Raw genomic sequence first — 14,708 nt, forward strand, 5'->3', positions numbered from 1 at the left:
CAGAGCTTTCCTTTAGGTTCTTCCCACGTGGTTGACACGCGCAGGTTGCTTGAAACTGAAAATCTGTTCTTTCAATGGTGCTGTCCGAAATAGTCCAGGTGATGATACACTTATATTTACTTTTACAATCATTTCCCCCCAAAATATCATACAACTTTCAAACAAGCAGGAGTCTCAAAGAAATAGGTTTCATAGAAAATTATTTCTCGATTGAATAATGCAATTTTACTCTACCATCCACACTCATTTTATCCAGTCGTTTTGGATTATTTTCAGTTTGGTTAATTCAGGTTTGTTGGTAATGCCTTGCTGCTGTTGCTGCTGATCCATACCTGTAAACTCAATTACCTTAAATGACATTAATGTTTTCCTCATTACACCCACAACTGAGCCACTAATATTTACAATGGAGGTTTTTTTTGCACTTATTATTGCACCTCTTGTAAGAAAAATACAACCAACGTACACCAAAGGTCCAGTGACGCAAGTAACAAATTTGAGCAAAACAAAAACCTCTCCCTGAAACCCCAGTGGGTCAGAACGGCACCCTGCGTCGTTCACCGTCTGCTCAGACACAGAATTCCCTCGTAAATGAGCAAATCCCATTTGAGCGACTGTCATATATTTATTTTTTTACATAACGTAGCAACACAATCAACAAACACATCTTTGTAAACGGTAATTTTCACTGGGCCCAAAGATCCCAGAGCAGTGCTAAAATGTGTGAAACTGTTTACGATGGAGCAACAAACCTGGAACACAATTCCACCCCTTTTTCTTTTGTTTTTGTTTGACTAATATCCATTGTTTTACTAAAATCCACAATCCATCAATAGTTGCAATTTGATCTTGTCGCCAACTTCATTTGACATGCAAAGTTTTAGATATTCAATTAATATTCTCAGGCACTTAATTTCAGCGATATTGCCATTGCAATATTATTTATATAATATGCATTATATTTTGTACTTGAATTTCTCTTTCTTTCGCTGAAGTGATGGAATTTCTGACAAAAAATGTCTTAAGTAATTACATTTGTACTTTTATTCCCTTTTATGTGACAAGGAGCATTTGATCTTATTGGATTAACATGCAATTTAAATTTAACTGTTGTATATTCATACAGTGCCAATTACATCATAGCCACTTCGCAGCACTTTTATGTAGATGTGTAGATGACGATGGTTGGGAAGATCTCCATGGGAGGAAATCTCTTTTCTCTCTCCTCAGCAGAATGTGGTGCACCAGTTGAGGGTTGCACGGTCTTAAGAGAGAAAAGTATAAGTTTGCGTTAGACTGCAAGCTAATCCACACACTGAAAGAGTAGAAAGCATCAATCACAATCCTGCAGGAAAGCACGGAGAGGGAGAGACAGAAAGATAGTGGGGGAAAATGAATATGGAGAAAGCGTTTAAAAAAAACAATAAAAGGGTCCCCAAGCAGTCTAAACCTAGAGCAGCTTAAATTAAAAGTGACCCAGGGGACCTGAGTCCGGCACGATCGTGAGCTCTTTCAAATGGAACGGATATTTAAGCTTGATCTCAACAGTAAAGATTGTGTTGGCCTCCCTATCTGAAACGGGGAGGGAAGAGACTGATTAACTGAACGCTCCACCTTCAAATCCACTTTAAGAGCCTCTATAAACCTCCTGTCAACAACATTCTGAGATCAAAATGTCTTGATGGGTTCATATGGGACTGAAGCCTTTTCAAGATATGGTGAAGCTTGGTTGTTAAGAGCTTTAAATGTTAAAGGAGGAATTCTGAATTCTAGATTTTACACGAAGCCAACGAGGAGAATCCAACATGGGAGAAATTGTTCTCTCCTGCTCATTCATTTCAACCCTGGCTGTTTTAGAATCACCTGGGCAACCCGACAACAAGTCTTTTGTGGAAGATGGCGTCACTCTGAGCCAACATATTCCGGTTTTTATTTTGGTTTATTAATCTACAGTTGGACACACTGTCCCACTTTTTTTTGTTGTTGTTATTTTACCATTAACCAACTACAATTACGACCTCCCACAAGCCGCTGTCCTCTACCGTTAGAGCAATAAAAAGCACTTTCTGTATTTGTAGAGTAAAAGTAGAGCCTGATAAAGCTGGAAGCATTGATCCTCAAGAAGCGAATCATAAATCCAGGATATACTCGTACTAGGAGTGTTTTTCAAATGCTTTCTTTGTAAAAGAATCTTGGCCCAAATTGCAAATAATAATTAAAAAAAAATTGAAGTGTGTGCTTCTAGAAATCACTGCTCCGACTGTATTTGATATCCTCATATTTGTTTACATCGGAAGCTAGACAAATAAATTGTATTGACAGTTTAATGTTTCACCAGACTCCGTTTTTGTTTCAAGTTTTGTGCTTGCAGTTTCCCACAAAGTCCACCACCTGTTTCAATCCTACTCCCCCCTCATCCCACCAAACTGTGTGTCTGCTCATTTAACCCTCTGTTTTCCTTTACAGCCCTTTCTATGGAGAAGACTTCTACTTTGAGATCCCGCGGCCATTTCAGTGTTTATCCTTCTATGTTTATGCCAAGAGCGTTTTTCAAAGGGATTTACCTGTTGGTAAGTCGGCCGGAGGCAGACGACGTTCTCATCTCAGTGGTTGTCTCCTATTTAAATGCGTTGTGTCTTTTCAGGCAAGGTATCAATCCGGAAGGACGACCTGTGTAAATACAGTGGGAAGGAGGACTGGTTCGGCCTCCAGACGGTAGATCCCAACTCAGAAGTCCAGGTAATTTGTGGTTCTAAACGTTTGAACGAACGACATGAAGGTAGAAGAAAATATTCATCGGTGGAATCCTTATCTTGTGTGATTTGATTGCAATTGTAAACCTTTTATTGCATACGATGCAAACATGATACCTGTGGAAGCCTTTCAAAGCTCCTTCAACATAAATGTCATTGGGAAACTTATATTTGGCCCTTAAACAGTTGTGTCACTTGGTGTCTGGGTAAACGTTTACACCAACTTACAACAATTGCATTCATTGGGGCCGCATTGATGTAAATTACATTTTATCTGCTGTTTGAATCATTCGATTTTTTTTATTTTTTATTTTTATTTTTTTTAAAGTACATGCCTGTTGTCTGTCCTAAAACTTTTAAATGAAGATAAAGGTTTGCAGTCAGTTCGGTAGCTTTAGTCTCACCACAGGAGCATTTTTTTTTTTTTTTTTTAGTTATTTGTAACCTTTCAGCATTCTGTTGATCATTTTCTCAGGTATGCAGCCAGAGTTGCTGTCACATATAGGCCATGCATGTGGGTTGTCCTGTTTAAGCGGTACATTTATCCGATCAGACGGTGTTTTGCGGTCTGCTTGAAACTGAAGCACACTGCCACTTCTGTGCTGCTGGAGCTAACGTGTTGACTCGAGCTGCCATTAGCCCACGCCAGACTATTCTGGGTTTATGCTGCTACACTGATTCACTCACAAGTAGACACTTTCAACTGCAACATTACATCAGTGAGCCATGGAGGTGTTCTTGCAACGCTTCTCCGGCTTGGTTCGTGGCCAAACTGGGTTTGTGCCCTGTATGCAAGGAGCAATATTTCACATTCTCGTGTGCCTGCTCAGTGGATGCAGGAGTCTCGAGAAGCAAGCCACATAAAATCCCTTTTGGACTAAATTAATTACCCAGTCGTCTTGGGATGTGGTTGTAGCAATGAGTGTTAATTTGTTGAAGATGTGGGCTCATTTGAAACTGTGAGGTTTCACATTTGCTTGAAGGCTTATCTTGCATCAGAAAGAACTTGCCATCTTAGCCAAGTGCTGAATTGCAGAGACCGAGTGCAAGTGTGTGGGAGTTTTGTTTAGCCCTCTCTCTCTCTCTCTCTCTCTCTCTCTCTCTCTCTGTGTTTCTCTGCTGCTCGCTCTCTCGCTCTCGCTCTCTCTCTCTCTCCTTGACACTTCCGAAAGCAAGTCCGGCAGCCTTCACCACATCCGACCCGTAAAGATCTTCCTGAGTGATGACAAATTTCACAGCTGTTGTTGCTCTCGTCACACACGCTCCCTCCATTAACCTACAACATGCTCAAACATGAGGTGAAGTAAGACCAGAGGTCTCAGCCCGATAACCTCGAATAACGAGAAGCTGAGTGAAAGAAACATGTAACTTACTACAAAGTATGACGAAAATGTGTCTTTGCATACATTCCACTATACACATTTATTTATTTATTTATTTTTTTTACAACTTCCATATTAACTCGGTATTTGACCTGAACCTTTCGAACTGATGCAACTCTGAAGATTCTTGATTTAACTTACTTGTAAATTGTAAAATCTTGGTGTCCCCTCTTCATTGTCACCAGGGTAAGGTGCACCTGGATATGCGATTGAATGAAGTGATCACGGAGAACGGCTCCATTGGTCAACATTTACTTGTCCGGTAAGACTTATTGTTCTTATTTGTACTTTAATACAGTTGGCTGCATCAAAAACTGGAGGAATTTGCAGAAGATTTATAGGCTTCGGTTAAATTTAAGGGCTCGATAATGGCAGTGAGAGATCAACCACTTGGATATGTGGTTGCTAATACAAAGTGAGAGAGAAACGCCTTTTCAGTTCCTCTGCAAGTTGTGGACATACAGAAAATTGACGATAAAATCTTCTATCTGTCTATCTATGAGTTCAATTTTCTACATGTGCTTTTCACACGTGTGTTTAAGAAGTGTACCAAGAAGCTAAAGGACTGTATTTTGTAAAGTGTGCTTATTGGAAAAATCAATTCCTTTGGTTTAGAAACACATGAGAGCAACCGAAAGGAAATGCATTGAAAGAAATCCCTAATAAAAGTGCATCAGATTTTAGGTTTTCTCAACCCAACACCTTTTACTTTCTCGCTGTACTTTTGTCATCACGCAGCATTGTGTAATGCTTTGTGATTCATAATTAGATTTTTATGTGCGAGCGATCTTCTCACTACGTTGTTTCGTTTCAATTCCGCCGTATAAATGTCTTGTTTGTGAGTTTGGCACGTGTGTCCATGGCTGTGTGAACGTGCTTTTGTGAAGCCCTTTGAGTTGTGCGCACACACGATCGGCTTCATGCTGATCACGTATGCTGTTCTTCACCCCCATTCATACGAAGAGAGCCAGGTAGCGAGGAGGAAGTGATGGCATCTGAGCAGGAAGCCTGCTCACCTCATACTGCAACTTCTGTGGTTTTCTGTTGCTGCTGTCATTCACAGTCTCGGATTGTTTTCTCAAAATGTGAACCTGCTCACTGTAGACTCTATCCACTTGTGACGATTACTGCGTCTTCGTCTGTCAACTCGATCAAACGAGGTGGGAAAGTTAACGTGAAAAGTGTCGGGTTTGTTATTTTGCACTCCACCAGTCATCTTGTTTCGGTGCAATTGGTCGCCAGAGATGTTGAGGAGAGAAGACCCGGGCAAAGGAAGCTATAGGGAAATATCGTCATGACACCTCTGAAGATGATACACACAAACATCCTGACATCCAGCTGCTTGACTTCTCCCTCTGGCCTCACTTAGCGATGGGCCAAATTCACTCTTATTCTCAGGCGACTCCGGCTTAGCAGCCACATCCTGTTTAGGGTGCCTACAGTGTCTGTTTGTTGTCGCCTGAAACACCTGTGAAAAAAACAGTGGTCCCTGCGTGACACGAGCCAAACATGAGGGCGAGGTACAGCTTCTAAACCAAGACGTTTGCTCTTTATGTTCATGTGGCTAATTCTCCAACATGTTTGGGAATGGAGGACCTGGCAGAAGTGTCAGATTTTCTGAATTTTAGAAGTAGTTAGTATATGTATGGTAAAGGTGCATCTCAAAAAGACGTGATCGTTGCAAAGGTAATTGTTTTTGACAGTTTATTTTCTGCACTTAGGATTTATACAACCCAGAATTCTTAAGACATTTCTGAATCTGATTAGAATGATTTTGACATGAGGTGAAACGTATATTTTAAGAAATAAACCTGTTCCTATGAGATATTCTAAACTGCATATATTAGTAGATTTAAACAAAATATTTCTGAAAAAAATTGCTTGACGCCATCTGTCCATGCAGCAAGTGCATTTTACTTGATAAGAAATCTTGAAATGGGTTTTTTACATTTAGATTCAAGATTATACTGTAAAATTGGACTAAGAATAAATAAATAACTTTTGAAAGAAATTATTTATAATGTCTAAAAGTAAGAGTTGAAATATTGGCAAGTTCCAAATAATTTGCAGTGTGATAAATTGTGATGCTGTATTGTCCAGTTCACCTTGACATAAACCAAAATTCTAGAAATCCCCTTATAAAACAAAGCTAGCACATGTTTGCTATCTTGCTCATCAGCTCATTCTTAAATATAATATGTCTTGTGGAGCTCTACAGTCTTACAATGGATCAGGGTTGTGAAACTGGGCCCTGTGGTAAAGGAGATAGAGTGAGGTACTGGAGGGTTAATAACGAAACGTTTCCACTTGCGTGTCTGTTGGACCAACAAGAAATTATTTGCCATTCATGCTCTGAAGACAGTGTTGAAAGCGGTCTGAGTCATTTTAAAGCCGGTCAAAACATCCATCCATCCATCTTCTGTACTGTTTTTATTTTTTTCCCCCCCAATACAAGACTGGAGTCGATCCCAGCTTACCATCAACAAAGCTAAGAAAACGCACATCTTGGGTACGGGTAAATGTAGAATCACAAATTAGCTTTGAATGCATTTTTGTGGACTGTGGGTAAACCACACCACACATGCACAGGGAGAAGATGCAAGCTCTGTGTAGAAAGGCCTTTAAGCTTGGACTTGAACCAGGCACATTCCAGCTGTGAGGTGAGAGTGCTCACCACTTGTTGATATATGATGGATTGAAATGGCGAAAGGTTAATTCAATCAAGGGTGTAAAGCACTCAGAGTTGATAAACGATTAGTACTGACTCATTACTTTGTAAAATCGTTTGTGTGGCGTGACTGCTCATTGTGTTCTTTGTTTTTTGTTTTTTGTTTTTTTTCTCAGAATAATCGAGTGCAAGGAGCTGCCTTTAATCAGTGGGCAGAACTGTGACCCCTATGCCACCGTGTCACTGGTTGGCCCTGCCAGGTAACACTGCCTCACAGCACAATGTCACTATACATGCATGGACATTACTTTTGCGCATTTTCAGCAATGAAGTAGCCGTTTTGCAGTTTTACACTTCACTTCAAAGCAGCATAAATGTGGCAAATGAGAAAATTATATAACCATAAAAAAAAACTAAAAAAACAATGAAAGATTTACATCTTGGATCACCCTTTTTCTTCATTAGTACTTTGTAGGTCATGTTCTTTCGTGGTAAATTTTTTGTTTTGTTTTCAGATTTCTTGAAATTCGTACAATATACATGGTACAAGTTCCAGCCCTCCCCCCCCCTTCTTTTTTCAGTTATTACACAGAACAGCATCATCACATCGGGAACCAAAAAAAAAAAAAACATCTTTCCAATAACTGGACAATTCGTAACATGACCAGAACAGATGGGTGTGATTAGGGACGTGTGCTCCACAGCCTATCCAGCATGAGCTTGGACATGCTGGGTTCATTTTAGCTGTTATTACTGGTGTTCTAAAGAATCCAGCGATTCCTTTCCATCCGGATTCCCGCCATGCGTTTGAATTAGTGGCTGAATGTGCTCCAGTGCAAACCTCTATCGAAGCATCCTGTGATATGTCCTCAACTCGCCACCACCACACCGCTCTTTAATCTGAAGGGGTTGAATGAGTTAAAAAAGAAAGGGGGGGGGGGGGGGGGGGGAATCAGATAGTTTGGCTTTTTTTTTTTTTTTTTTTTTTAATTTCCCTTCCCAGTTGTATTTCAACTAAAAAAAAAAATTTTTTTTTTTCATTCATTGTGTGTTGTTAGGAAAGTTCTTAGTTGTAAGCATAGAAATAAATCTGTCCTGTCATGGTTGATGCCATTTTCTTAAATTGATCAAAAGATTTCAGGTTGTGTTTTTTCTTTTTCTTTTTCTTTTTTAGTTTTTTCAGCTCACATTGAGCACACATTGACTTTAAGTGTGTCGACCCACCTGACAATGGTACTCCCGTATCATTTGAAGACTTTGTTTCGAGTGCAGCCACATCTCGGTAAATCTCCTGTGGCGTGAACCTACATGGCATGAACGAATATTGGTAGTAATTATGATCAACTTTATTTTGTAGCTTTCTATGACATTAATTGCAGCCCAAACAATTGAAATATACACACAAAAGATGTACATACATTCATACCTTTAATGACATACACGCATTGCCAAAGCGTTACAGTGAAGCCTTAAAGACACTCCCACATTCACCAAAATACAAAAGCATGATTCTTCAAAATGAAAAGATTTGGTGTCCATATGGAATCCCAAAACATCCCAACGGTTTAACATTCAAACTGTGGCCATTAAAGCGGGATTCAGCTGAGGTCTCCTGTCTCATATGAGGCCGTACGAGTTTCAAACAACTGGTGCATCATACCTTCTGGCTGAACACACAAATGGGAAATATAAAATGTCATCACCTCAGTTTCTGTTGCGCTATTTCCTCAGGTCCGATCAGAAGAAAACGAAGGTGAAGAAGAAAACCAGCAACCCCCATTTCGATGAAACCTTCTTCTTCGAGGTGAATTGAGTGACGGTCTTGTCACGTCACGGGTTTAAAATAGACTTTCGGGTCATTTACTGACAGACGTGTCAAAAACTTGCCGGTGTTTATTACTAAGCCTTGTTGGTCATTTGTCCCGCGTTCGTCCTCAGGTCACACGGTCCAGCAGCTACTCGAAAAAGTCTCATTTCCAAGTGGAGGAGGAAGACATCGAAAAACTTGAGATCAAGTGAGTTGTTTCTGTTGTTTCATCTGAGCCTTGCTGTTTCTCCGTTCCCCCCCCCCCCCCCCCTTGTGCTCTCCCTCCCTCTTTTCCCTTTTATTGACTTGAGAGAAGAAGAAGAAAATAATTTCGTAACAACTTGAGGACAAACAAAGTGACTATGGATGTGGTGTGTTCTGACTACCAGAGCTTTGGTTTCTGGGTAAGGATATGTTGGGGGGGGCTTCCATCACAGTGGACTCGTAGCTCTCTGGGTAAGACTAGGCAGATTTAAAGGTAAACACCCATGCATGGTTTTGAGGTTTGGATTTGACGTGGTGTCCTTGCACGGGTATGGTGTTGGCTTTTCTGCAGCAAGCAGGTGAGCACCACTTTGCGGTTTGCCATATAGGAGTCGGGTTTTTCTGTGTTTCTGCGTTATGCGTTGAACGTACTCGGGGATGAGAATCGCGTCCGTGCAGTTTTGACGTGGTCTGATTCCGCGCATCCACAGACGGGAACGTGTCGTCTCACTTCACATCTTCTCCTTTTGCAGAGTTGATTTGTGGAACAATGAGAATCTGGCTCAGGATGTGTTTCTGGGAGAGACACGGGTCCCTGTCAAGATCCTGCGAAATGACCACATCCACAAAGCCTGGTAAGCAACGGAAGGATGCAATTATCTGCATGTCAAGCTGTGGTTTAAAAGAATACTAATATCTTCTCACTTTATAAATATTTTTTTTGTACAGAATATGCACAGGTGTGTTTCCTCTCCAGTAATCAATCTCGCCGTTGAGTTGCATATATTACGCTCCTGTTTTCTGTTTGGTGGTAACATGCTTCAAAATAGATCAGCAGAGCTGTTTTTACTTGGTTCACGTGTCCACATTTCTTTACATTTAAATGATCTTTACATGGCGTCCCGGGAACATGCAGTCACATGCACACGGACTGACTTGCACTCCCGTACCGCCGCGGCTGAAAATACACCCGCACTGCTCACACAGCACACCGGTCCTGACGCACGTTGAAAAGAAACTGTGGTGTCTGATAAGTGTGAGGTGGGTTTCTGACAGTAATAAGTCTGTGTTGAGTGTGACGTGTGACAGTGTTTTTGTCCATAAACAAAACAAAGCCCGACAAGATCGATCTGATGTCATGTGTCATTCAATTTTCTCCCAACCCGTGCAGGACTTCACCCTCTTTTTGCTTTTTATATATGTAATTTGTTTTTTTAATTTTTATCAGGGTTTTTGAATTGGAGATTAATTTAACAAGTCTATGAGGGCAGCTTGTATCATTACGTCTCCCTTGTCTTCTCAAGGTGATTTCAAAGATCTTCCTGATTTCTCAGTATTCAGCACTTTTTTTTTTTTTCTTCTTCTTCATGTGTGGGTGTTTCCTTCGCTCTGCGTCAGGGAAGGTGATGTGGGATTATGCCAGATAGCAATCTGTTAGTACATGAGGGCAGTGAGTTGAATGCGTGGGCGGCGTTTTGCATGGTGGCAGTGCCTCATGTCCCGTGTTTATGCTGGAATCCAGCCATGTTGCGTTCGCTCAAAAAAAGTGACGTCGAATTCAGAAAAATAAACCTACTTGAGCCCATGAAAACAAGTAGAGGTGACTTTGTTGAAGGGTTCCTGTGTCTAAAGTACCAGGATCACAGATCAAGCAACTTAAGGACAAACCTCCGTGAGGATTCCGAAAGTTCCCTATGTGCCAACTGTGTGCTGGGCGCCACCTGTTGGTGTCCAGAAAGAAGTGTCTGCTCCCTTAAACAGTAAGAATGTTATCTTTCCCAGTTCAGTTAATGCCTAACCTGCTGACAGGGCGAATGGCATACAGCAACACAGGTGGGGAGAAGCAGGAAGGCTGCAGCTTCATTCAGAAGAAAACTGAGCAGCTTTTGTGCTGACAAACATTTTCTATTTGTGTTTATTTTCACAGAAGACGTATGAACACAAATCTCATACTTTATGAACACATTTTAAGGTTATACTTGTTTTTCAGCAGTGATTAACAACAGCCATTCAAAATAATCTGTTGTTTTTTGGGTTTTTTTTTTTGCTTTCAAGTCAAAGATCTATTGAATTTATCAATTATATGACCCAAAACATAAGTGGATAGATGTATAGCTAATGTAATATTTCCTTGTGCTTTGTGTGATTCATAGAATTTCTTTTTTTTTTTGGCAAACTTTATTTTTAATAACCATATGGAACAAAGTACAGAACATTCCATGACAACATCGCAGAGAGTAAATGACAAGCAGAGAATTAGAATAAGAAGAAAAAAGGCCGACAAGGAGACACGTTGAGACCTTAAAAGTAAAACTAATGGGTGGAGAGCAGTTAAGGTGAGTCATTAAGACAATACAGCACAGAGCAGGGTTCCCTTTAAGAAGATAAGTTGCTGTCTGTAGCCATCTTTTCAAAAAAAAAATGTGACTTTAGTTGTAATTGAGCAGTTAAAGCCTCCGACGATTCATAGAATTTTAAAGGCAACTCAATTTAAAAATGTTGATCTTTAATATACAATTTCATTCCTTAATTATATGACTGCAGTATTTTCTTTAAATCTGCAAACATTACTTATCGATTTAAATTTATAAGAACGTAACAATTACTGCATGAGAATGAAGATTTGATTGTCGTAATTATTGAACCATTATTGGTGTCCTTCAACCAGTCGGAGACCAAATAAACAATTGAAATGTTGGAACATTTAGTCACTGAACGGCATGACACAAACGTGTGTTAATGTGTGTATTAACATGAACAGTTACTCCATTAATGTGATCGGTAATTGGAGAAAAATGACTCTTTGTCGCTGAATGAAAGGTAATATTGCATGTTTGAATTATGCGATTTACTCTTTCGATTACGTTCATCCACTGTGCTCAGCTGTTATTTGCAGGTTCCGTGTAAATGTTTTTCATTCCCTCCTTCATCCAGAAAAGTTCATCGCCGCTGGTTTTACTTCTGCTCGATCAACCAACTCATCGTAGTACATTTTAAGGAATGAATGAAATGGTTTGACTTGTGTGGGCTGTTGGAGGTTTTCGCTCTGGACTATTTATCTTAATTTACCTCATAACCTGGCGTTTGTGCTCCCGTGGCCTGACAGGTATCTGCTCCAGCCTAAAGGGACCGGCAGCAAGTCCAAGTCTGATGATTTGGGCTCTCTGCGTTTGAAGCTGACCTACATTGAAGACACGGTGCTGCCATCTGCCTGCTACGCACCACTCTGCAGCCTGCTGCTCAAATCCCCGGATGTGAAAGTGAGACTGCGTTCGAGTAAAAGCTAATCCCAAGACACTCTGCAGAAATGTCTCCGTTTTTAGATTGCGCTCTCTGAAGTGTTTAACAAAAGGAACGGTGGAAACGTACAGTTGCGTTTTGTCACTGCCGTCAATCTGTGCATTTCCTCTCCTCCTCTCAACGCCGTTTCTCTCTCCGATGGCCTCCAGCCGATCTCGGCGTCGGCAGCACACATCTTGGGGGACATCTGCAGAGAGCGATACGAGGCTGTTCTGCCTTTGGCTCGACTGCTGCTCCACCACAATCGCTTTGTGCCTTTCGTCTCGGCTGTGGCAGCGTTGGAGCTGGACAACACTCAGTGAGCGCTCCCCACCTGCACACTCGCAGAGCTCACTTGTTGACCTATGCGTGAATGATTCCATCCCATTTACTTCTCTTTTACACGGGGGTGGCAAAACTAAGTTCCTCTTTTTCTACACCTCTCTGGGCCTGAGAACTATGGAGCCCAAGTTAGATACAAAATAGGAAGTGGCTATGAAACACAGCTGACATTTAAAGGTGGAATCCGTATGTCATTTAAATAACGGTTAACACAATTATCGAGCTGACGACGACACTTCGCTGTAAAATAACGACCCACAAAGTGTTATTGCTGAAATTGCAGGAAGGAACAAAAACACAGTTCAATTTGTCCTATTTGAATCTGCGCCTGACTCTTAAAGCAACATGATGCCATTTTATTTTTTTAAATCGCCACACAACAGGTATGAAATCGTTTGACGGAAGGTCGTTGTGATTGAAATGGATGAATTGTGTGTCACTTTGCAGGGAGGCCAACACTATATTCCGCGGCAACTCGCTGGCAACGCGCTGCATTGATGACATGATGAAGATTGTGGGGAAAAATTACCTAGCCGTTACCCTGAAGCCTGTAATAGATGAGGTATGACCAATGGGGACACACACACACACACACACACACACACACACACACACACACACACACACACACACACACACACACACACACACACACACACACACACACGCACCAGAGCGGGCAGTATGAGTCACTGAGGTCAGTGTTTAAAAGCCACAGGAACATGTCTTTCCAGCACACAGGAGCAGATGTTGAGATTCAATCTTGCAGGACACGAATTCATGAAACCCGTTTTCAGGCGATTGTTCTTTTTGTATCGTTTGTGACTTTCCTATACTGAACAACACGTACCTCGGTAAGCTGTCATGTTGTGCTGCTGAAAACGTTTCTATGCAACATGATATTTCAGTTGTGTTGTCGTAAACCTACTCTCAAAACGTTTGGGGACATTCAGCTTTGGGCTGAAATTTCCGGATGAATGTAAAATCCTTTCACTCTATAACTTTTACACGTAAACTTAATGTAGCCTTCTGTAAGCGTGTGAATGCTTAACTGTTCAATGTTTCAGTGCTTTTTGCACAACTTGCTGTTCTCTGACAAGGAGCTTAACGGCAAAATTCACAATAGGCGTTTTATGCATGAATCAAGCAATAACCGTCCCGATTCAACAAGAATTGGTCTTCATGCAGTTCTCCTCCTCATGCTGTTCACATTTTGACATCATGAGAACAAGACCACACCTAACAATTGATCAACTGTCCCTCACCATTGCGAGTCTTCAAACAGGATGTTCTCAGACGGATGTGGCACAGTGTTCTCAGCAGGTTGCAACAGAAACTGTCGAGTCGCAGACAGACCTGGAATCGGACGTCCTTTGGGCCACGTCCCACGCTCACTGTGTTCATTGTGAAAAGTCCCATGCGTAATTCGATTACAAATGCCACTCCAATCCGCCAGGCACATATAGGAGGGGTGCGAGGCACCAAGTGTCCAGTCGGGCCATTGGAAACTGTTTACATCAGCGCGGTCTGCTTGCTCAACGGCCTTCAGGTACCCTACCTGATCACACCACCAGGCTCCAGGGAGTATTTCAACCTGGACGATGAAAGTCTATTCATGTTGAGCAGAAATAATGGCCGCCAACGATGTTGGTGACGTCGAGGAGAGCACGATGCACCGGCCACTATTGTCACCAGACAAACCTTTTGGTGGTGGAGTTGCGGTGTGGACAGGTGTGTGTCTGTCAGCTGCCCTACACTTAGTGAGTGGGACAGTGACAAGCCTGTACTACCTGAAGAACATCGATTTCATCCAAAAGCCAAATTTCATTTTGTGAGTGGTGCGTTCCATCAGAGTAAAACGGGCATTCTGTCATCATCTTTTATTGTTCCTTTTATTTAAAGATTGGATGGAATCAACTGTAAAGTCTTTGTACCGTTTGTCATGTATACAATTAACCTGAACCAACAGTTTCTTTTGTTGTTTGTCTCTGTTCGTCCTTTCAGATTTGTGAATCCAACAAAACATGTGAGATAGACCCCATTAAACTTAAAGAAGGCGACAATGTGGAGGTCAACAAGGTAAAACGGCTTATTTCTCACCTCAATGTTGGAATCAAAAAGATATTATGCATAAGGAAAAAAAATCCTTTGTTTTTAATATTTTGATATGTTTTACCTTTTTATTTTCTATTTCAACATATATCATTTCTTGGTTTCATATCATACCAGTGTTTTCACTATTTAATAGCATTTTCCTGCTTTATGTTACTAGT

The 14,708-nt window shown here is 41.1% G+C and overlaps 1 protein-coding gene across 1 annotated transcript in view; it reads left to right on the plus strand.

Moving 5' to 3' along the window:
• Window positions 1-14,708, plus strand: part of rasa2 (RAS p21 protein activator 2) — a 29,464-nt gene that overhangs the window by 7,178 nt on the left and 7,578 nt on the right. Inside the window, exons 3-13 of the mRNA XM_080503542.1 lie at window positions 2,467-2,570; window positions 2,645-2,739; window positions 4,321-4,397; window positions 6,980-7,063; window positions 8,535-8,607; window positions 8,742-8,818; window positions 9,348-9,449; window positions 11,921-12,074; window positions 12,264-12,412; window positions 12,883-12,997; window positions 14,440-14,514. Coding sequence (XP_080359668.1) covers window positions 2,467-2,570; window positions 2,645-2,739; window positions 4,321-4,397; window positions 6,980-7,063; window positions 8,535-8,607; window positions 8,742-8,818; window positions 9,348-9,449; window positions 11,921-12,074; window positions 12,264-12,412; window positions 12,883-12,997; window positions 14,440-14,514 — 1,105 coding nt within the window. The remainder of the gene's footprint in view (window positions 1-2,466; window positions 2,571-2,644; window positions 2,740-4,320; window positions 4,398-6,979; window positions 7,064-8,534; window positions 8,608-8,741; window positions 8,819-9,347; window positions 9,450-11,920; window positions 12,075-12,263; window positions 12,413-12,882; window positions 12,998-14,439; window positions 14,515-14,708) is intronic.

This window comes from Blennius ocellaris (genome assembly GCF_963422515.1).
Source record: "Blennius ocellaris genome assembly, chromosome: 2".
NCBI classification, from domain to species: domain Eukaryota; kingdom Metazoa; phylum Chordata; class Actinopteri; order Blenniiformes; family Blenniidae; genus Blennius; species Blennius ocellaris.